Here is a 22,947-nt window from a genome sequence, read left to right as displayed (position 1 = left end):
GCGGCGGGGCCCAGATCCCAGGCCCTCAGTAGGTTGTTGATAACTAGAGGCAGGCACAGCAAGACCATCAGGTCACACGGTGCCAGATTCAGCATCAGACGCATGTTGAAAATTTCCGCCCCACGACTACCAGAACCACTACATTCCCAGGGATTCCCACAATGCAACAGAAGCCCATGATCACGCTGGGCAACACACGGGTCATGTGCCAGTAAGGATAGGACTCTGGGTGCTGCATAGGGCCGAACTGTCCAGACTATTAAAATCCACAAAGAATGCTGGTTAGAAACTCAACAGGGATGTCTCACTACCTCTGTCTGGCTGGGCTGACTGAGACACACTAAGCTCTGAGTCGTTCCCCAGATTGCCTTCACTACTGGTGGTAGTGATGATATGCTGTAAACAAAGAGTACCTGTGTGTGACTCTGGGCCGGGCCTGTATTGAATATACAACGTGTGTACAGCTCTGTGTTATGTGAAGGTAACAGCCTACCAACATGACACACTCATGTATAGCCTCCTGACCCATGAGAGTTACAGGAAAACCTCAACGGAGGCCCCTAAAACCCTCACAAACTTTTACAGATGCACAATTGAGAGCATCCTGTCAGGCTGTATCACGGCCTGGTATGGCAACTGTACCGCCCGCAACTGCAGGGCTCTTCAGAGGGTGGTGCGGTCTGCCCAACGCATCACCGGGGGCAAACTACATGTCCTCCAGGACACCTACAGCACTCGATGTCACAGGAAGGCCAAAAAGATCATCAAGGACATCAACCACCTGCGCCACAGCCTATTCCCGCCTCTACCTTCCAGAAGGCAAAGTCAGTACAGGTGCATCAAAACTGGGACAGAGAAACTGAAAAACAGCTTCTATCTCAACTGTTAAATAGCCATCACTAGCAGGCTTCCACCCGGTTACGTAACCCTGCACCTTAGAGGCTGCTGCACTATATACATAGATTTTTTTTTCTTGGAATCACTGGCCACTTTAATAATGTTTACATACTGCTTTACTCATCTCATATTTATATACTGTATCCTATTCTACTGTATTTGCCTAGTTAAATAAAGGTAAAATAAATAAATACCTTTTTGTTGTCAATGCCACTCCAACATTGCTCGATGTAATATTTATATATTTCTTAATTTCATTATTTTACTTTTAGATTAGTGTGTATTGTTCTGAACTGTTTGATACTACTGCACTGTTGGAGCTAGGAACACAAGCATTTCGCTACACCCGCAATAACATCTGCTAAATATGTGAACATGACCAATAAAATTAGATTTGATGGAGAAAAGTGCTTTTATTGATGCACCATCATTACCTTATCCATGCAGGGTTAGAGTTTTTACATTTAACAGAACCTTTTGGGGTATGTTGGACAAGGGCAAAGCAATTGGATAGAGTTCGACCACCTCAAAATTCAGTCTCTTAAGTAAGATTTTAATCTGCAGGAGCTACTTTATTACTGGTTATTACACTCCAGCAAGATAGGTGGCGGTAATGCCGCAATTGTCGAAGTATACCTACTGCATCAAACACGGAACAGGAAAAAGAGAAAGAGAAGAAGGCAATTTGCGCATGGTTACGTCCTTCCATTTTTCTTTGTTATTGTTCTAATACATGTTTTGCATTGCATTTCTACCTGAGGATTTTGAAGCTAGATTTTGTATAGTGGTATTGGAGCAATGTCGAGTGTGCCTGCTCCCAATCGTTCATCCGCCGGCTGGCCGCGCGGGGTCAGTCAGTTCGGCGGGAACAAATACATGAGCGCGCCTGCAAAACCACTCAGCCTGGAGAGAACCATTAATTTGTGAGTAACAGGATGAAGGGACGACGACAATTGGTTTTTAACGTCAGATTATGTGTGTATGTATAGTGGTTATGCAAAGACTACTACAATACCCGTCTTTCATTCAATTGTATGGAAGAGTTAATGGACTGCAAGCTTTGCAGTAGCCAGAATCCGACGAACGTTAATTACATTAGTCGGAACACTGCTATGGCACGATCAGGACAGCACAGAGTTGGCGAGGGATATGGTTCTGAAAATGTTCCTCAATCCCATTATTCCAACTGACAAATCGAGAAGATTGATATACTGCTAGTTTTTAATGACTGCTAGTTTTTTTCGTCAGCATGCTAGGCTAATGCTATAGCAGCCCATTGGATTCCATGAACATTTGAATTCTAGCTAAAGATGGTGGATAAGAGTTTAATCTTCCAGTCTGTGTAAGTGTGCTTCCCCGCGTGAGCTCATGGTGCCTCCATAATATCAAATACATTTTTATAAACTGGGTGGCTCGAGTCCTGAATGCTGATTGGCTGACAGCCATGGGATGTCAGACCGTATACCACGGATATGACAATTTATTTTTACTGCGCTAATTACGTTGGTAACCAGTTTATAATAGCAATAAGGCATCTCGGGTGTTTGTGATATATGGTCAATATACCACTGCTACGGGTTGTGTCCAGGCACTCCACGTTGTGCTGTGCAAAGAACAGCCCTTAGCCATGGTATATTGGCCATAAACCACACCCCCTCGGGCCTTATTGATTAAATAACTAACCCAAGATAGTTCGTCTGTGTCGTTTACAGTGGTAGCAAATTAAGCATAGTGGGCAGAAGAAACACGGAGTTAAAAAAAAACTAATATTTCACCTTTATTTAACCAGGTAGGCTAGTTGAGAACAAGTTCTCATTTACAACTGTGACCTGGCCAAGATAAAGCAAAGCAGTGCAACACAAACGACAACAGAGTTAAACATGGAATAAACAAACATGCAGTCAATAATACAATACAGAAAGTCTATATAAAGTGTGTGCAAATGAGGTAGGATAAGGGGGGTGAGACAATAAATAGGCCATAGTGGTGAAATTATTACAGTATGGCAAATTAAACACTGGGGTGATAGATGTGCAGAAGATGAGTGTGCAAGTAGCACTACTGGGGTGCAAAGGAGCAAAAAGAAATAACAATATGGTGATGAGGTAGTTGGATGGGCTATTTACAGATTGGCTATGTACAGGTGCAGTGATCTGTGAGCTGCTCTGACAGCTGGTGCTTAAAGCTAGTGAGGGAGATATGAGTCTCCAGCTTCACTGATTTTTGCAGTTCGTTTCAGTCATTGGCAGCAGAGAACTGGAAGGAAAGGTGGCCGAAGAGGAATTGGCTTTGGGGGTGACCAGTGAAATATACCTGCTGGAGCGCGTGCTGCGGGTGGGTGTTGCTATGGTGACCAGTGAACTGAGATAAGGCGGGGCTTTACCTAGCAACGACTTATAGATGACCTGGAGCCAGTGGGTTTGGCGACGGATATGAAGCGAGGGCCAGCCAACGAGAGCATACAGGTTGCAGTGGTGGGTAGTGTATGGGGCTTTGGTGACAAAACGGATGGCACTGTGATAGACGGCATCCAATTTGCTGAGTAGAGTGTTGGAGGCTATTTTGTAAATTACATCGCCGAAGTCAAGGATCGGTAGGATAGTCAGTTTTACTAGGGTATGTTTGGCAGTATGAGTGAAGGATGCTTTGTTGCGAAATAGGAAGCCGATTCTAGATTTAATTTTGGATTGGAGATGTTTAATATGAGTCTGGAAGGAGAGTTTGCAGTCTAAACAGACACCTAGGTATTTGTAGTTGTCCAAATATTCTAAGTCAGAACCATCCAGAGTAGTGATGCTGGACTGGTGGGTAGGTGTGGGCAGTGATCGGTTGAAGAGCATGCATTTAGTTTTGCTTGCATTTAAGAGCAGTTGGAGGCCACGGAAGGAGAGTGGTGTGGCATTGAAGCTCGCCTGAAGGTTAGTTAACCTCTATGGGCTAGCACCCGTGGTGCACTCCATCAACAGCAGGTGCATTTCAAGAGCGGCAAATTTGAATCCAAATAAATGTCAAAATTCAAATTTTTCAAACATACAACTATTTTACACCCTTTGAAAGATAAACATCTCCTTAATCTAACCACGTTTTACGATTTCAAAAAGGTTTTACGGCGAAAGCATAAATTTAGAGTATGTTAGGACAGTACATTTACAAGAGTTGTGTGTAATGTTTTGTCAATTCAAAGACAGGGTCACCAAAACCATAAAACCAGCTAAAATGATGCACTAACCTTTTACAATCTCCATCAGATGACACTCCTAGGACATTATGTTAGACAATGCATGCATTTTTAGTTCTATCAAGTTCATATTTATATCCAAAAACAGCGTTTTACTATGGCATTGATGTTGAGGAAATCGTTTCCCTCCAATAACCGGCAGTCAAGTCAACACCACAAATTAAATAATTAAAATTAGAAAACATTGGTAAAATATTATATTGTCATTTAAAGAATTATAGATTTACATCTCTTGAACGCAATCAACTTGCCAGATTTAAAAATAACCTTACTGGGAAATCACACTTTGCAATAATCTGAGCACTGCGCCCAGAAAAATACGCGTTGCGATACAGACTAGACGTCATGTTGGGGAGATCTAAAATCGAAAATACTATGTAAATAATCCATTACCTTTGATTCTCTTCATCAGATGTCACTTCCAGGTATCACAGGTCCATAACGAATGTAGTTTTGTTCAAAAAAGCTCATCATTTATGTCCAAAAATCTCCGTCTTGTTAGCACATGATCTAAGTCAGCCGGACTTCTCGTCATGAACGAGGGGAAAAAATATATTTACGTTCGTTCAAACATGTCAAACGTTGTATAGCATAAATCATTAGGGCCTTTTTTAACCAGAACATGAATAATATTCAAGGTGGACGAATGCATACTCTTTTATAACGTATTGGAACGAGGGTACCCAACATGAACTCGCGCGCCAGGTGTCTAATGGGCCATCATCGTTCCATGGCTCTTGTTCGGTCAGATCTCCCTCCAGAAGACTCAAAACACTTTGTAAAGGCTGGTGACATCTAGTGGAAGCAATAGGAAGTGCCAAAATATTCCTCAGCCCCTGTGTTTTTCAATGGGATAGGTTTAAAGGTAATACAACACATCAGGTATCCACTTCCTGTCAGAAAATGTCTCAGGGTTTTGCCTGCCAAATGAGTTCTGTTATACTCACAGACACCATTCAAACAGTTTTAGAAACTTTAGAGTGTTTTCTATCCATATATAATAAGTATATGCATATTCTAGTTACTGGGTAGGATTAGTAACCAGATTAAATCGGGTACATTTTTTTTATCCAGCCGTGCAAATACTGCCCCCTAGCCCTAACAGGTTAACACAGTGTCCAAGGACGGGCCAGAAGTATACAGAATGGTGTCGTCTGTGTAGAGGTGGATCAGAGAATCACCAGCAGCAAGAGCGACATCATTGATGTATACAGAGAAGAGTCGGCCCGAGGATTGAACCCTGTGGCACCCCCAGAGACTGCCAGAGGTCCGGACAACAGGCCCTCCGATTTGACACACAGAACTCTATCTGAGAAGTAGTTGGTGAACCAGGCGAGACAGTCATTTGAGAAACCAAGGCTGTTGAGTCTGCCGATAAGAATATGGTGATTGACAGAGTCGAAAGCCTTGGCCAGGTTGATGAATACGGCTGCACAGTATTGTCTCTTATCGAAGGCGGTTATGATATTGTTTAGGACCTTGAACGTGGCTGAGGTGTACCCATGACCAGCTCGGAAACCAGATTGCATAATTGCATAGTGGAGAAGGTATGGTGGGATTCGAAATGGTCTGTGATCTGTTTGTTAACTTGGCTTTCGAAGAACTTAGAAAGGCAGGGTAGGATAGATATAGGTCTGTAGCAGTTTGGGTCTAGTGTCTCCCCCTTTGAAGAGGGGGATGACCGCGGCAGCTCTCCAATCTTTCGGGATTTCAGACGGTACGAAAAAGAGGTTGAACAAGCTAGTAATAGGGGTTGAAACAGGTGGGATTTTAACAAATCAAAATGTAATTAAAAAGAAGGCTGGACTCCAAAAAACAAGTTGACCTAGAACAACTTCCATTGACACAATTAAATATGTAAATTATGTTAAGTAGCCTAATAATGAACCTATGTATTGATGTGAAAACAGATTTGAATTTATAATAATTAATATATTATCTTTGTGAAACAAGAACGAGCTGGCGCAATCTTTTTTCTTCTTTAGGATTTGGTTGTCAGATTGCATCCAACTTTTAGGTGCGTACACCACCACCTATTGCACTGGTGTGAGACCATTCACGGCCTACCGACATTAAATTGTTGATACCTTAGTGGAAAATTGCCCCTCCAATTATTAGCCATCTTTAATTAAAAAAAATCTCCACCCCATTCCACTATTTAACCCTATCTAATCCTACTCCAGACCACAGGTCTGAGAGGACAGAACACTACCACTCAACACCCGCTAGTGAGATCCTATTGGCGCGTTGTAGCATGTATTTGCATATTTCCGTTATGGAATGTGTACTCTGAAGTGTGTGTGTGCGCAATAACACAATTTGTAGTAAACACCACCATTTTTAGAAGCTTTGGAAAATGGTTAAGTCTACAAAATGCAGTCCACTCTGTTACAGATTATAGTTTTGGAAACAGAAAACTGTATTAAGATCAAATGTTTAATCGATGAGAAAATCCATCTTGCTCCATCTTCTCCCACTGCCAGCCACTGGGCTTCTTCTCATCACCATATTTGGTTGTGAGTGGAAATGCCAACCAGATGCTTCACATTTACGCATCAGGTGAAATATCTGGCTTGTTCTTTTGTCTCATTCTTCTATCTTTGAGCTAGCTTTGGTCTACTTATTGTCCCCTCCCTTTCACTCCACCTGTCTTGCCCAGAAAACATTTGCCAGTGAGATGTCTCGCCCTGGGGCACCCGCTGGACGGAGACAATAAGTAAACCAGAGTGGCCCCGCCCCGATCAGAAACAATTTGAGAGTGGGGTGTCTTGCTTTCTCTACCGTCTCTGGCCTAGCGTTGGGGTGAGTAACTACCGGAAGTGTTGTCGAATCTAGTGGACTGCAATAGTATTAGCTATCCTAGCATGCTGACGAAGAACAAACAGTCATTAAAGACTAGCAGTATTTCAATCTTCTCGATATGTCGTTTAGGATGATGAGACAATTAGTAGTACACTGCCATCTCCCATCCCTGGATTGAGGTATGTTTTCCAAGCAGTATCTTGAGCCGGCTCTGCGCTGTCCTGATCGTTGCATAGCCACGTTCTGACTGGAGAGAGAATGTAATGAATGTCTATTCGAATTCTGGCTAGCTTTGCAGCTGACTCTGTCCAATTTGACAGCCCAGTTTGTGACACAAAATGATGAATTGCTAGTCTACCGTCCTGTAGATGCATCCTCATTCAAAAGCTATACAGTGTGTGTTTGTGGGGGGGGGTTACTGGGTAGCAGTGAAGGCTGTTGAGGGGAGGACGGATCATAATAATGGCTGGAACGGAGCGATTGGTATGGCATCAGACACATGGAAACCATGTGTTTGATGTATTTGAAACCATTCCACCAATTCCGCTCCAGCTATTACCACGAGCCCTTCCTCCCCAATTAAGGTGCCACCAACCGCCTGTTATGGGTAGTGTGTGCATGTTAGTAGAGGCATGCTATGGGATGTGCACGTTTAAAAATGGTATTCATGACATTGTTTCAGATACCCTCTCACCAACTACACATTTGGGACCAAGGAGCCTCTGTATGAGAAGGACAGTTCAGTGGCAGCACGGTTCCAGAGGATGCGGGAGGAGTTTGACAAGCTGGGCATGCGGAGGGCGGTGGAGGGAGTGCTTATTGTCCATGAGCACAGGTTGCCCCATGTACTGCTGTTGCAGCTGGGAACCACCTTCTTCAAACTGTAAGCACTACCACCAACCAAGCACAGCCTGCAGGAGTTACACAAACAGTCTGTTTTTAAAGTGTGTGCATGCATGTTTGTATGGTTCTCCTATAGGGTTGTCTATTTGTCTCTTGCAGGCCAGGTGGAGAGCTGAGCCCAGGGGAGGATGAGGTGGATGGGCTGAAACGCCTGATGACAGAGGTACGATACACATGCACTCTCAAAGGAGGCCGGCCAGAGTTGGAATCACAACCTCAGATGACATCCATCCTTGTATTCTCTTAGCTCTCAAACTCTTCTTCTCCGTATGTAGTTTTCAGCCACTCCATTCGCCTACATTTGGCTCCGTGTAAACTCCAATTCTGATGCTGTGTGTTAATGTTTAGAAACGTCAATAATCATCGCTTTTGAGAAAGAATCTTTAAAAAAAACAAAACCTATTGTAGCAGTTTTGCACACATTGTGTGCCTCCAGTTGATGAACAACACTTGCTCCCCAGTTAACTTACACACAGGTGTTCGGAGCGCGCAAGATGGCTAATTGGCACAGGTGGCAGCCTATGTCTTCCGTAAACAAGCACTGTAACATGGGGATATGGCCGTGTGGGAACACAAACCTAACCCTATAAAGTTGTGTAGTAATTTACAGTTAGAAAAATATATATTTCTCGCTGATATGAAAGATGAATTCCTTATGTTTCCAAAACAGTACTGCAAGCGATGCGTGTTAATGTTTAGAGCAAGTGTCGGGGGCTTTTAACAAAACTACCCCGGTCAAAAGACACTATCGTCAATAGGCGCCAAAGTAGTTTGCGTCTATCAATGGGGTAGCATTCTCTAAGATCCTGCAGGATGCCGTGATGCCATAGTGATTGTCTTTACTGTGTCTTTGTCAGATCCTGGGCCGGCAGGACGGGGTGAAGCAGGATTGGGTGATCGATGACTCCATCGGAAACTGGTGGCGCCCCAACTTTGAACCCCCACAGGTGAGCATAGCCCAACACACAGTACAGTTTACACTGAAATGTATGGAGGAGGAGATATTGAGCCTACACTAAATATTTGTGTGTGGTAAATATTTGTTTCTGTTCTGCTGCAGTATCCCTACATTCCAGCCCACATCACTAAACCCAAGGAGCATAAAAAGCTCTTCCTAGTTCAACTGCAAGAAAAAGGTAAGTGCCCCATAGCTAGTCAAAATCTGTTCTACATACTCTACTCACATAATCTTTAGTGATATTTGCTTCTGTGTCTTTCAGCTCTGTTTGCAGTCCCAAAGAACTACAAACTGGTGGCAGCCCCTCTGTTTGAGCTTTATGACAATGCCCCCGGCTATGGGCCAATCATATCCAGCCTACCGCAACTACTAAGCAGGTAGTGTGTGTTATATATTGCATATAAATCACTTTTGTGTGTGTGTGTGTGTGTGTGTGTGTGTGTGTGTGTGTGTGTGTGTGTGAGCTCAGGTATGCTGTATATTCATATTTATTTCCTGTAGGTTCAACTTTATCTACAACTAAATGGTGTGAGAATGGGCACAGTGGCTGGCTGTCTCTGTGAGTGCAGCCATATATGGGTGAAATGAAGACATGGAGGGGAAGTAATACAATGTGGGGCAATCAAAATAAGCAACACAAGGCTACTCACCTCTGGCTTCCCGGTAAGGCTGATAAAAAAACAAAAAAAAACACCATCTCAAGAGAAGGGACTGTAAATGTGCTCTTTACAATGATGGAAGAAAATATACTGTCAGACTTTTTGTTTGGATCTGAAAAAAATCTGTTATTTCTTACATGATTAAACTGCAACCCAGTGTCTCAAGAATCAGATTTTATGCTCTTGCAACAGAATACATTTATTTGATTAAAGAAACAACAGCATTGAGTTTCCTGTTGTGTTTTAACCTGTATTACTGTCATGCTATTTCTTTTTCTTAATTTTTATTTTTTTGTATTTTCATGTAGACTGGCTTTTATAACAAGTGTGTTGATGACGTTTTGGTGTATTGTTTTCACTATATATGCTACCCTCTTGGTGATGTCATTCGGAAACACAATGTCAACTTTCACTGCTATATTGACGACACAAAATGGCCTAACTTGGAAGCCTCTATTTTAGACATAAGGAAGTAGATGGTGGCAAATGCTTTACTTTTTAACTCGGACAGAAAATATGCTAATTCTAGGTCCCAAGAAACGAAGAGATCTGCTGTCATATCTGACAATGAATATCGATGGTTGCGCAGGCCTCTCAAATAAAACGGAAGGACCTCAGCGCTACTCTGGACCCTGATCTCTTTCGATGAACATATCAAACAGTCCCCCCGACCCCCTCGATTTTTAAGCATTTTGAAAGAAGAGCCGTTTGTGAGCCGGCTCTTTTAAGTGTAATGAGCCAAATGAACCGGTTCACCGAAAAGACTCGGAACCACTAACGCACTGCTGCGTTTTTATGACGCAATTTTACCGCGACTCATTTATACTAAAATGAATTGTAAACGACAGCGAGATGGTGGCGAGAAAGGAAAGAAGAGAAAGAAACGCGAAGAGAGAGCAGAACTTTCTCCACTACTCGAGGACGAAGATGTGAAGAGGGCAGTGAAGGAAGCATGGTCGCAGCGAGCGCAGTACTCTCATGGTCAGCTACTTGTTAGCTATCTTAGCTACATGTGTTTACACCAAGCACATGCTTTGGCTAGTCTTGTTACATAGATGGTTATTTAATCGAAACGTTATTAGTCACCCTACATATCAATATTGTCAGTGAAGTGCAAAGCTTTAGTCACAACTTTGCTTTCATGACCACAGATCTGAAAACACTAAAAGATGTGGGTCAAACTACCTCTACCATTATCACGTTTCATGAAGTCCATTTTTTTTGTTGGTCTTTTCTAACAAATACGCATGGTATACATCATCTAACGAAATGCTTACTTGCAGGTTCCTTCTCGACAATGCAACAACACAAAGATACGATTACGAACTTGAAGTAGATGGCACCGTAGTATATAATAACTTTTTAAGCTTAAGTATAATACAGGAAGGCACAAATGTATAGCTAATATTTACACGTGTATTGGGGAGGGGGGCAGTGTATAATCTGAGCAGTATAATAAGAGTCTGGTAGCAGCAGTTGTGATGTGTGTAGCATTCGGAAAGTATTCTCACCCCGAGACTTTAACACATTTTGTTACGTTACAGCCTTATTCCAAAATTGATGAGAGAAAAAACGATTTAATCAATCTACACACAATACCCCATAATGACGAAGCAAAAACAGAATTTTATACATTTTTGCAAATGTATTAAAAATAATAATAAACTGAAATATCACATCTGCATAAGTATTCATACTTGTTACTCAGTACTTTGTTGAAGCAACTTTGGCAGCGATTACAGCATTGAGTCTTCTTGAGTATGACACTACAAGCTTGGCACACCTCTATTTGGGGACTTTCTCCCATTCTTTTCTGTAGATCCTCTCAAGCTCTCAGGTTGGATGGAAAGCATTGCTGCACAGCTATTTTCAGGTCTCTCCAGAGATGTTTGATCGGGTTCAAGTCCAGACTGGCTGGGCCACTCAAGGACATTCAGAGATTTGTCCCAAAGCCACTGCTGCGTTGTCTTGCTGTGTGCTTAGGGCTGTTGTCCTGTTCGAAGTCTGAGGTCCTGAGCGCTCTGCAGTAGGTTTTCATCAAGGATCTCTGTACTTAGCTCCATTCATCTTTCCCTCGATCCTGACTAGTCTCCCAGTCACTGTCGCTGAAAAACATCCCCACAGTAAGATGCTGCCACCATCATGCTTCACCATAGGGATGGTACCAGGTTTCCTCCAGATGTGACCCTTGGCATTCAGGCCAAATTGTTAAATCTTGGTTTCATCAGACCAGAGAATCTTGTTTCTTATGGTCTGAGAGTCCTTTAGGTACAGATGAACTCTGAAGCTCTGTCAGAGTAACCATCGGGTTCTTGGTCACCTCCCTGACCAAGGCTCTTCTCTCCCGATTGCTCAGTTTGGCTGGGCGGCCAGCTTTAGGAAGAGTCTTGGTGGTTCCAAACTTCTTCCATTTTAGAATGATGGAGGCAACTGTGTTCTTGGGGACCTTTAATGCATCAGAATTTTTTTGGTACCCTTCCTCAGATCTGTACCTTGACACAATCCTGTATCAGAGCTCTACGGACAATTCCTTCGACCTCTTTACTTGCTCTGACATGTGCTGTCAACTGTGGGACCTTATAGACAGGTGTGTGCCTTTCCAAATCATGTCCAATCAATTGAATTTATCACCGGTGGACTCCAAGTTGTAGAAACATCCCAAGGATGATCAATGGAAACAAGATGCACTTGAACTCAATTTCGAGTCTCATAGTAAAGGGTCTGAATACTTATGTAAATAAGGCATTTCTGTTTATTTTTAATAAATTGGCAAACATTTCTAAAAACCTGTTTTCACTTAAAAAAGATCAATTTTTAGAATAAGGTTGTAACGTAACCAAATGTGGAAAAAGTCAAGGGTTCTGAATACTGTATACTGTATGTGTATGTCTGTGTGGGTCTGTGCATGAGTGAGCGCATGTGTGCTGCTATGCGGAGAATAAGAACAGTTCAAGTGTTCAGCAGTCAGATGGCTTGTAGATACAAACAAGCTCAGTGACAGTTTCTATCAGACCTCATACTCCGATACCTTCTCCTTGTGTGTGGGGTCCTTTATGATGCTGCGTGCCTTCCTCAGGCACCTTTTTGGGTATATGTCCTGGATGGGTGGTAGCATGGTTCCAGTGATGTACTGGTCCATCTTCACCACCCACTGGAGGGTCTTGCATTTGTGCACGGAGCGATTCTCATACTAGGCCGTGATGCAACTGGTCAGGACACTCTTGATGGTGCAGCGGTAGTATTTGGAGAGGACCCGGGGCGGCATGCCGGATTTCTTCAGCCGCCTAAGGAAGTAGAGATGCTGTTGCACTCTCTTGATAAGAGTAGTGGTGGTGGTGTTGATCCATGACAAGTCCTCTGTGATGTGGATTCTGAGGAACTTAAAACTAGTGACTCTACTGCAGTCCCGTTGATGTGGATCGGGGCATGTTGCCTCCTCTGCTTCCTAAAGTCAATCATTTTAGACTCCTGAGTGGCGCAGCGGTCTAAGGCACTGCATCAGTGCAAGTGGCGTAACTATAGTACCTGGTTCGAATCCAGGCAGTATCACATCCGGCCGTGATTGGGAGTCCCGTAGGATGGCGCACAATTGGCACAGCATCGTCCCTATTTGGCCGGAGTAGGCCGTCATTGTAAATAAGAATTTGTTCTTAACTGACTTGCCTGGTTAAATAAAAATAATCAACTCCTTTGTTTTGCTGACATTGAGGGAGAGGTTGTTGTCATGAGGGAGAGGTTGTCATGCCAATTCACGTACCTCCTCCCTATAGGCTGACTCGTCATTGTTTGGTATCAGGCCTGCAACCATGGTGTCGTCAGCAAACATGATGGTGTCGTGCAAAGCCACACAGTCCTGGGGGAACAGGGATTGCAGCAGAGGACTGAGGCCACACCCCTGTGTGGCCCCTGTGTTACGGGTCAGTGTGGAAGAGGTGTTGTTGCCAATCCTCACAGCCTGTGGTCTGCCCGTCAGGAGGTCCAGGATCCAGTTGCAAAGGGTGGTGTCCAGACCCAGGGCTCTGAGTTTGGTGTCGAGCTTGGAGGGAACAATAGTGTTGAATGCTGAACTGTAATCAATGAACAGCATTCTCACATAGGTGTTCCTCTTGTCCAGATGTGTTACGGCCGTGTACATAGAGATGGAAATGGATTTGGATCTGTTGTAGCGGTAGGCAAATTGGAGTGGGTCCAGTCTGCCTGGCATGCTGGCCTTGGTGTGGGCCATGACCAGCCTCTCAAAGCACTTCATGATGACCAATGTGAGTGCGACGAGGCGATAGACATTTGGGAATGTAATTTGGGCCACTGGGACGATGGTGGTCTCCTTAAAGCAGGTGGGGACTACAGCCTGGGTCAGGTTGAAGATGTGTGAGATGCCAGCTGGTCAGCACACCCTCTGAGGATGCGGCCAGGGATGCCATCTGGGCCGGCGGCTTTGTGAGTATTCACTTTTTTTTTTTAGAGTTTTCCTCAAGTCAGCCTTGAAAAGCGAAAGCATCTGGTCGTCCGGAGCAGCGAGAGTCTTCCTGGATGGCTCTTTATTGTCAGCCTCGAAGCAAGCATTCAATGTGTTAAGGTCATCTGGGAGTGAGGCTTTGGTGGGCACCGCACAGCTGGATTTGCCTTTGTAGTCTGTGATGGTCTGTAGTTCTTGCCACATGCGACGTGAGTCTGAAATGTCGAACATCATTTCAAGTTTCAGTCTGTATTGTCTTTTTGCGTCCCAAATCCATTTGCGGAGCTCGTACATGCTTGCCTTGTATGCGTTGCGCACCACCGATTCATCGGGTTCGTTCTGCTGACATTGAATGCTGTGGTACGGGCTCTCGTATATGGCACCCAAAGAGAAGTAACAAAAGGGTGTCACAAAAAAGTATGTTTTTGGAGTATTGAGAAGGTTTACCACCTTCCTATGTGCTGTTCGATTGGGTTAGAACCTCAAATTAAAATGTTCCAGAGGTAACAACTGACTCTAAGACATACATTAGTTAATGTTACCTTTATTCACATAATTAGTGCTAACTTTTTTTATATTGGTAGACCAGTCGTTGAGTGTTCCGCTGATGTTCCTCTTAAGGGGGCCTGGAGCTGGACTGCCACCCTTTCCCTCACTGCATCATCAGAAACTTCATCCAGAGTGACAGCTTTACAGAGAACCTACAGAGGGAGCTTCTAGACCTCAACTTCCATGAGAAGTCCAACGACCTGTACAAATTTAATCAGGTAAAAAAGGAAAACTGATAGAATACAGTTTTGAAACGGGTTGCTTCTTGTTCATAATGCTTCTTTACTCTGCTTTTTGGAGTTATGACATTGGGAGTTATCATACTCATTGACAATTTCTCTTACAGTCAGACGACCTGAAAAAGAGAAAAGAGCCTCACATCACAGGCTTGAGGTAATTTCTATGTGTGTGTGAGGGCAATTTAGGGAGGTAGAGAGAACATGTTTGCTTTGTGTGTGTGTACCAGATGGGGATCTGTGTAACTCATTCCTCAGCCTGAAATGTCTCCACTTGCGCGTGCCTCCACAAGTGTCTCCATTTGGACGACTGAGTAAGACGCTTCAGGATGGCGGTCACGTGTTTGCGAGGCAGAGGTCCTAAGTTCAAGCCTCTGTATGCGCTGAATCAGGGGAAAGCGGTACTCACGAAGCAAGCAGCGTGATGTTCTTTACATGTGCATGCTCTCAGTTAGGCTGTTTTTGAGCTTTGTGTGTGTTTTCAGGGCAGCACTATTTGGGCTGTTTCGATCCTGGCTGGGGGAAGTGTTGGGGATAGAACTGGAGCCCACAGTGGACATTTCCTGTGCCAAGTATCAATACACTGGTGAGTCACATGTTTTTACCTCTACTCTTCAAAAAAACAATGAGCAAGCCTTAATATTAGCATGCTCTTCCTAGAAAAGAGCAGAAGCACTGAGCTATCCCCCCAAGATATCCTGTTCTACCCACTGCATAGTTAGTCTATATGGACATGCATATTTCTGGAATTAATTATGAAATATACATTATCTGTCTTTATCAATGCCCTCTCTATCTCTCTGTCGGTAGATGTTCTGTTGTGTCATGATGATGAGTTGGAGGGGAGGCGTGTTGCCTTCATCCTCTACCTTGTCCCTCCATGGGAGAGCAGCGATGGAGGAACCCTGGATCTCTTCAGCACAGATGGTAAGTGTGTGTGTGTGTGTGTGTGTGTGTGTGTGTGTGTGTGTGTGTGTGTGTGTGTGTGTGTGTGTGTGTGTGTGTGTGTGTATATTGGCGTGAGTGAAAAAATGTGTTTTAATTTATAATCTACTTTGTGCATAGATCAATTCCAGCCCCATAGTGTAGTGAAGTCTCTGGTGCCCAGCTGGAACACTCTGGTTCTCTTCGAGGTTTCACCTGTCTCCTTCCACCAGGTAGTTCTTCCTATACCACTGGATAACAACCACACACCTCTCACCTGTCCAGGTAGCAGTAGTGCAATCTACGGATGGCTGTCTCTCTGTGTGTTTGTCCAGGTTGCAGAGGTGTTGTCAGAGGATAAGTGTCGTCTCTCTCTGAGTGGCTGGTTTCATGGGCCGTCTTTGGAGCGACCCCCTCGTCACACCGAGCCCCCCTTCCCAAGGAGCCCCCACCTTCCCAGAGATGTAAGTGTGTGTGTGTTCTGAAAGAGTGAACTCACAGCCATAGAGCAAGGATGTGGTCACAAGGATGTGTGTGTGTGCATTTTACCTGAGTGTGTATTTTGTGTGTCTGTTCACAGGAGACACTGTTGCTAGAGTGGCTGAATCCACTGTATCTGGATGTTGACTACCAGTCACAGGTTCAGCAAGAGTTTGAGGACAGCTCTGAGATCCAGCTCAAGAATTTCCTCAAAGTAACACCATTACTCTACTTCTTCATTTGTCCATCTCTCTCCTGCTCTCTCTCTCCTGGTTGACAGTGTCTCTCTCTACAGGAGGAGAAGTTTAAGGAGGTGAGTGAAGCACTGCGATCGACTGACGTCCAGTGGACCAAGCAAGGTCCTCCCAACAGGAGGTGAGCCTGTCGAGTAATTTGTTTGTGTGAGTGAGAGATCCCGAACGTGTTATGATGGCTGTAAATGTATATGATGTGTGTAAATATTTTTGTGTATGTCCGTTGTGCAGATGTTATGAAGTGGCTTCGTTAGAGTCCTTCCCCCAGTGTGTGAGTGCATGCTGGGAGCTGTTGTGCTCGGAGGCATTCTTCCTGCTTCTGTCCAACTTCACTGGCCTGAGACTGCACTACCTCAGCCCTAGTGACGAAGACAAGGAGGAAGAGAAGGACCAAGAAGATGAGGAAGAGAGAGAAGCCACAGGGTCATCTGTGTACACACCATCAGCTAATAAGAATAACAAAGGTGTGTTGCTTGTTTGTGTATGTACACTACCGGTCAAAAGTTTAATGGTTTTTCTTTATTTTGACTATTTTCTACATTGTAGAATAATAGTTTTGACATCTTCACTATGAAATAACACATATGGAATCATGTAGTAACCAAAAAAGTGTTAAACAAATCAAAATATATTTTATATTTGAGATTCTTCAAATAGCCACCCTCTGCCTTGATGACAGCTTTGCACACTCTTGGCATTCTGTCAACCAGCTTCACCTGGAATGCTTTTCCAACAGTCTTGAAGGAGTTCCCACATAGGCTGAGCACTTGTTGGCTACTTATCCCAAACCATCTCAATTGGGTTGAAGTCGGGGGATTGTGGAGGCCACGTCATCTGATGCAGCAATCCATCACTCTTTCTTGGTAAAATAGCCCTTACACAGCCTGGAGGTGTGTTGGGTCATTGTCCTGTTGAAAAGAAATTATAGTCCCACTAAGCCCAAACCAGATGGGATGGCGTATCGCTGTGGAATCCTGTGGCAGCCATGCTGGTTGAGTGTGATTTAACCTCTTACATCTAGACGTTCCGCTAGCGGAACACCTGCTCCAATATCCAATGATAGGCGTGGCGCGAATTACAAATTCCTCAAAAATCCATTTTTCAAACATATGACTATTTCACAGCATTTTAAAGACAAGACTCTCCTTTATCTAACCACACTGTCCGATTTCAAAAAGGCTTTACAGCGAAAGCAAAACATTAGATTATGTCAGCAGAGTACCCAGCCAGAAATAATCAGACACCCATTTTTCAAGCTAGCATATAATGTCACAAAAACCCAGAAGACAGCTAAATGCAGCACTAACCTTTGATGATCTTCATCAGATGACACACCTAGGACATTATGTTATACAATACATGCATGTTTTGTTCAATCAAGTTCATATTTATATCAAAAAACTGCTTTTTACATTAGCATGTGACGTTCAGAACTAGCATACCCCCCGCAAACTCCCGGGGAATTTGCTAACAATTTACAAAATTACTCACGATAAACGTTCACAAAAAGCATAACAATTATTTTAAGAATTATAGATACAGAACTCCTCTATGCACTCGATATGTCCGATTTTAAAATAGCTTTTTGGTGAAAGCACATTTTGCAATATTCTAAGTACATAGCCCTGCCATCACGGGCTAGCTATTTAGACACCCGGCAAGTTTAGCCTTCACCAAAATCAGCTTTACTATTATAAAAGTTTGATTACCTTTTGTTGTCTTCGTCAGAATGCACTCCCAGGACTGCTACTTCAATAACAAATGTTGGTTTGGTCCAAAATAATCCATCGTTATATCCGAATAGCGGCGTTTTGTTCGTGCGTCCCAGAAACTATCCGAAATGGTAAATCAGGGTCGTGCGCATGGCGCAATTCGTGACAAAAAAAATCTAAATATTCCATTACCGTACTTCGAAGCATGTCAACCGCTGTTTAAAATCAATTTTTATGCAATTTATCTCGTAAAAAAGCGATAATATTCCGACCGGGAATCTCCTTTTCGGCAAACAGAGGAAAAATCACAAAGACGGGGGCAGCCAGGGCACGCGCCTAAGCCCACAGTCCCTTGATCGGCCACTTGAGAAAGGCGATAATGTGTTTCAGCCTGGGGCTGGGATGACGACATTCAGGTTTTTCCCGGGCTCTGAGCGCCCATGGAAGACGTAGGAAGTGTCACGTTAGAGCAGAGATCCTTTGTAAAAGATGGAGATGGCAAAGAAGTTCAAGAAATGGTCAGACAGGCCACTTCCTGTAAAGGAATCTCTCAGGTTTTGACCTGCCATTTGAGTTCTGTTATACTCACAGACACCATTCAAACAGTTTTAGAAACTTTGGAGTGTTTTCTATCCAAAGCCAATAATTATATGCATATTCTAGTTACTGGGAAGGAGTAGTAACCAGATTAAATCGGGTACGTTTTTTATCCAGCCGTGAAAATACTGCCCCCTAGCCATAACAGGTTAAATTCTAAATAAATCACACAGTGTCACCAGCAAAGCAATCCCACACCATAACACCTCCTCCTCCATGCTTCACGGTGGGAACCACACATGCGGAGATCATACGTTCACCTATTCTGTGTCTCACAAAAACACGGCAGTTGGAACCAAAAATCTCAAATTTGGACTCCGGACCAATGGACAAATTTCCACCGGTCTAATGTCCATTGCTTGTGTTTCTTGGCCCAAGCAAGTCTCTTTTTCTTATTGATCAAATGTATTTATATAGCCCTTCTTACATCAGCTGATATATCAAAGTGCTGTACAGAAACCCAGCCTAAAACCCCAAACAGCAAGCAATGCAGGTGTAGAAGCACAGTGGCTAGGAAAAACTCCCTAGAAAGGCCAAAACCTAGGAAGAAACCTAGAGAGGAACCAGGCTATGAGGGTTGGCCAGTCCTCTTCTGGCTGTGCCGGGTGGAGATAATAACAGAACATGGCCAAGATGTTCAAATGTTCATAAATTACCAGCATGGTCAAGTAATAGTAATCACAGTGAACAGGTCAGGGTTCCATAGCCACAGGCAGAACAGTTGAAACTGGAGCAGCAGCACCAGGTGGACTTGGGACAACAGAGTCATCATGCCAGGTGAGGAAGAGAGAGAGAGAGGGAGGGAGAGAGAGACTTAAATTCACACAGGACACCGGATAAGACAGGAGAAATACTCCAGCTATAACAGACTGACCCTAGCCCCCCGACACATAAACTACTGCAGCATAAATACTGGAGGCTGAGACAGGAGGGGTCAGGAGACACTGTGGCCCCATCTGATGATACCCCCAGACAGGGCCAAACAGGCAGGATATAACCCCACCCACTTTGCCAAAGCACAGCCCCCACACCACTAGAGGGATATCTTCAACCACCAACTTACAATCCTGAGACGAGGCCGAGTATAGCCCACAAAGATCTCCGCCATGGCACAACCCAAGGGGGGGCGCCAACCCAGATAGACCACGTCAGTGACTCAAGTGACGCACCCCTCCTAGCGACGGCAAGGAAGAGCAACAGTAAGCCAGTGACTCAGCCCCTGTAATAGGGTTAGAGGCAGAGAATCCCAGTGGAGAGAGGGGAACCGGCCAGGCAGAGACAGTCCTTTAATAGTGGTTTCTTTGCAGCAATTCGACCATGGAGGCCTGATTCACACAGTCTCCTCTGAACAGTTGATGTTGAGATGTGTCTGTTACTTGAACTCTGTGAAGCATTTATTTGGGCTGCAATTTCTGAGGCTGGTAACTCTAATGATCTAGTCCTCTGCAGCAGAGGTAACTCTGGGCCTCCCATTCCTGTGGCAGTCCTCATGAGAGCCAGTTTCATCATAGCGCTTGATGGTTTTTGCGACTGCACTTGAAGAAACGTTTGAAGTTCTTGAAATTTTCCGGATGGACTGACCTTCATGTCTTAAAGTAATGATGGACTGTCGTTTCTCTTTTCTTATTTGAGCTGTTCTTGGCATAATACGGACTTGGTATTTTACCAAATAGGGCTATCTTCTGTATACCCCCCTACCTTGTCACAACACAACTGATTGGCTCGAACATATTAAGAAGGAAATAAATTCCGCAAAGTAACTTAAGAAGGCACACCTGTTAATTGAAATGCATTCCAGGTGATTACCCCATGAAACTGGTTGAGAGAATACCAAGAGTGTACAAAGCTGTCATCAAGGCAAAGGGTGGCTATTTGAAGAATCTCAAATATAAGAGATATTTAGATTTGTTTAACACTTTTTTTGGTTACCACATGACTCCATATGTGTTATTTCATAGTTTTGATGTCTTCACTATTATTCTACAATGTAGAAAATAGTACAAATAAAGAAAAACCCTTGAATGAGTAGGTGTTCTAAAACTTTTGACCGGTAGTGTATGTGTGGGTTCGTGTGTGTGTGTGTGTGTGTGTGTGTGTGTGTGTGTGTGTGTGTGTGTGTGTGTTGAACCCTGTGTGTATCCTCATATGTGTGTTTGTGAGCCTTGACCTTTCTGTACCTCCTCAGGACTGAATATGTCTTTGTAAGTATGTGTTGACCCCTCTGTGTGTATCCTCAAGAGCCGAGCACGCCTGTGTGTGTTGGAGAACTGCGTCGCTGGGCTCACGGGGACTACACACTACTGCACGATGGAGACGCATCGAGAGCAGAGTACGCCCTTGACCTACTGCTGCCCCTGAGCTGTCCTGGTCAGTCACACACACGCTTAATCACACTCACACGCTTAATCAGACACTCATGCCTAATCACACAGACACACAATGTAGGTTAGAATCATAGTTTGGGAACTATTTTAAAAATTGTAAGTGTGAATGTTATCATACACAATATCAAATCCAAAGTGTGATAACTGTCTTTTTATTTTTCAGACTGGCAGACCGAGTTTGGGGGCTTCACCTCCTATGTTGCTAATGAAGAGGATGAGGAGGTGAGTGATGTCACTGTTCATATGGCAACTGATCAACTAGATTCCTGTGATTGTCATGGTTGTCATTTCTCATCGGTGTCCTCCTGTCCGCAGCTCCTGATGGTGTATCCAGAGGAGAACTCCCTGGCTCTTGTCTACAGGGACAAAGAGACTCTCAAATTTGTCAAACATATCAATCACAGAAGCTCCACCCTACCTATTGGTGATTATTGTAGGAGAGCAGTTTATGACTTCTCCTTTGTGTATTATGAATGAGTTTTTATGTGTATGTGTTGAGGTGTATGGGTTTGTAATATAACATCACTGTGAGGGGTGGTCGGTCTACTCTAAAGCCTCATGATGTCATGTGTTCTTCATTAAAGTGAACAGACAGGGATACCCTGTTACTATGGTTACCTGGTTTTGGTTGGCAGCCACGGAGTAACGCAAGGAAGAAAACAAATTCTACAGTGACAGCACTTGGTAGTATTTTGTGTTCATTATCGTGTGTCGTTATTGTGGCCCTGTATGGCTGGGTTGGTAGGTCATGGCGTTAGCAACGCCAGGGTTGTGGGTTTGTTTCCCGGTGCTACCCAGACGTGAAATATATGCACACATGACTGCATGTCGCGTTGGATAAAAGCATCTGCTAAATGGAATAAAATAATAATAATAATATTATTATTATATATTGCTAGTTTATTTGTGTGTGTCTGTAGTATGTGTTCAAACTATCTTACAGTATTCATGCTGTCACTGTAAAAATGAATCTGTCTGCAAGGAAAGTAAACTACAGAGCAGTGATTGAACATTAGAAAACCAAATCCACACACACTCGCACAACCACCACTCCGATGTTAAATTCTTCACTTGGATATCAAACTGAATAACAAATGAGTAATAACAGCTAGATGTTTGGCAGACCTATGATTTCACTAATCTTTTTAAATGTATTTTTATTGTCCCAACCCCTCTTCTTACAGCATTTGTTGTTATATTTACGTATGACTCATATTTTACATACAAGGCACTTTTTTTACACAGTAGTTACATAGCAAAATATAGTTATTTAAATACATTGCATAGTACTTAAACACATCGGTATACATTATTTAGTTTTTAGTCATCTTAGTGAAAATATTGAAACAATGGTTGCAGTCTGACTGTTACATTTCGACAAAGGATGGAGCTACATACTGTAACTATAGATTGTTACACCAGATATTGTGATTTAACCAGAGGCTTTTGGTATCCATTACTGGGAGTTACAGGTTGGGTACTGTTTGGTGTAGCACAGAATTTTCGAGCAACTTTAACTTGGCGACACTATCTTCGTTCTCGATTCGAACAAACGTATCTTCTAAAATGTCTGTGTCCAATTGCAAGTGGTGCGAAAATGCTCCATTATTAAAATAAATGTTTTGCTCCATTAAGTAATCCAACGATGTGCACTTTGCCGTCTTGTCTATTTCAAATATTCTCCCATCGATCGAGGTAGGTGTGTCATCATGGAAACTTTTTTCTACGAATTGGCAAATCGGAAATGTATGAGTTTCATAAATCCAACTAGCATGTAAAAGCGGCATAATCTCTGTCAAACTGTCAAGGCTCACATAGAATGTTATTACTAGCAGCGGTAGTTCCTGGTTTTGAGTTTTCATCATTGATTATTTGGACGAATCAAGATTGGGCGAAGG

General features: G+C 43.5%; 2 protein-coding genes across 2 annotated transcripts; both read left to right on the top strand.

Moving 5' to 3' along the window:
* The first annotated feature begins 1,530 nt into the window (after nucleotides 1-1,530).
* LOC106587420 (cleavage and polyadenylation specificity factor subunit 5) lies at nucleotides 1,531-9,710 on the top strand. Its single transcript, XM_014175797.3, has 7 exons — nucleotides 1,531-1,820; nucleotides 7,620-7,820; nucleotides 7,940-8,003; nucleotides 8,698-8,787; nucleotides 8,901-8,976; nucleotides 9,061-9,175; nucleotides 9,300-9,710. The coding sequence occupies exons 1-7, from the start codon at nucleotides 1,696-1,698 to the stop codon at nucleotides 9,319-9,321; spliced, it is 693 nt and encodes a 230-aa protein (XP_014031272.1). The 5' UTR covers nucleotides 1,531-1,695; the 3' UTR covers nucleotides 9,322-9,710.
* A 168-nt stretch (nucleotides 9,711-9,878) lies between these two features.
* On the top strand, nucleotides 9,879-21,928 carry LOC106587419 (prolyl 3-hydroxylase OGFOD1-like). Its single transcript, XM_014175796.3, has 13 exons — nucleotides 9,879-10,438; nucleotides 14,535-14,680; nucleotides 14,809-14,855; nucleotides 15,184-15,284; nucleotides 15,509-15,625; nucleotides 15,764-15,855; nucleotides 15,958-16,086; nucleotides 16,203-16,316; nucleotides 16,398-16,477; nucleotides 16,588-16,820; nucleotides 20,904-21,032; nucleotides 21,213-21,271; nucleotides 21,365-21,928. The coding sequence occupies exons 1-13, from the start codon at nucleotides 10,288-10,290 to the stop codon at nucleotides 21,524-21,526; spliced, it is 1,560 nt and encodes a 519-aa protein (XP_014031271.3). The 5' UTR covers nucleotides 9,879-10,287; the 3' UTR covers nucleotides 21,527-21,928.
* The last annotated feature ends 1,019 nt before the right edge of the window (nucleotides 21,929-22,947 follow it).

The sequence above is a fragment of the Salmo salar genome, chromosome 26 (genome assembly GCF_965601325.2).
Source record: "Salmo salar chromosome 26, fSalSal1, whole genome shotgun sequence".
NCBI classification, from domain to species: Eukaryota; Metazoa; Chordata; class Actinopteri; order Salmoniformes; family Salmonidae; genus Salmo; species Salmo salar.
The sequence above is the reverse complement of the archived record's forward strand: the minus strand, read 5'-3'. Positions and strand labels throughout refer to the sequence as shown.

Coding starts and splice junctions, on each gene's coding strand:
- LOC106587420 (XM_014175797.3), top strand. CDS start 1,696: ATGTCGAGTGTGCCTGCTCCCAATCGTTCATCCGCCGGCTGGCCGCGC. Junction 7,821..7,939: donor GGAACCACCTTCTTCAAACT/GTAAGCACTACC, acceptor TGTCTCTTGCAG/GCCAGGTGGAGAGCTGAGCC. Junction 8,004..8,697: donor TGAAACGCCTGATGACAGAG/GTACGATACACA, acceptor TGTCTTTGTCAG/ATCCTGGGCCGGCAGGACGG.
- LOC106587419 (XM_014175796.3), top strand. CDS start 10,288: ATGAATTGTAAACGACAGCGAGATGGTGGCGAGAAAGGAAAGAAGAGA. Junction 15,285..15,508: donor TGCCAAGTATCAATACACTG/GTGAGTCACATG, acceptor CTCTGTCGGTAG/ATGTTCTGTTGTGTCATGAT. Junction 15,856..15,957: donor CACCTGTCTCCTTCCACCAG/GTAGTTCTTCCT, acceptor GTGTTTGTCCAG/GTTGCAGAGGTGTTGTCAGA.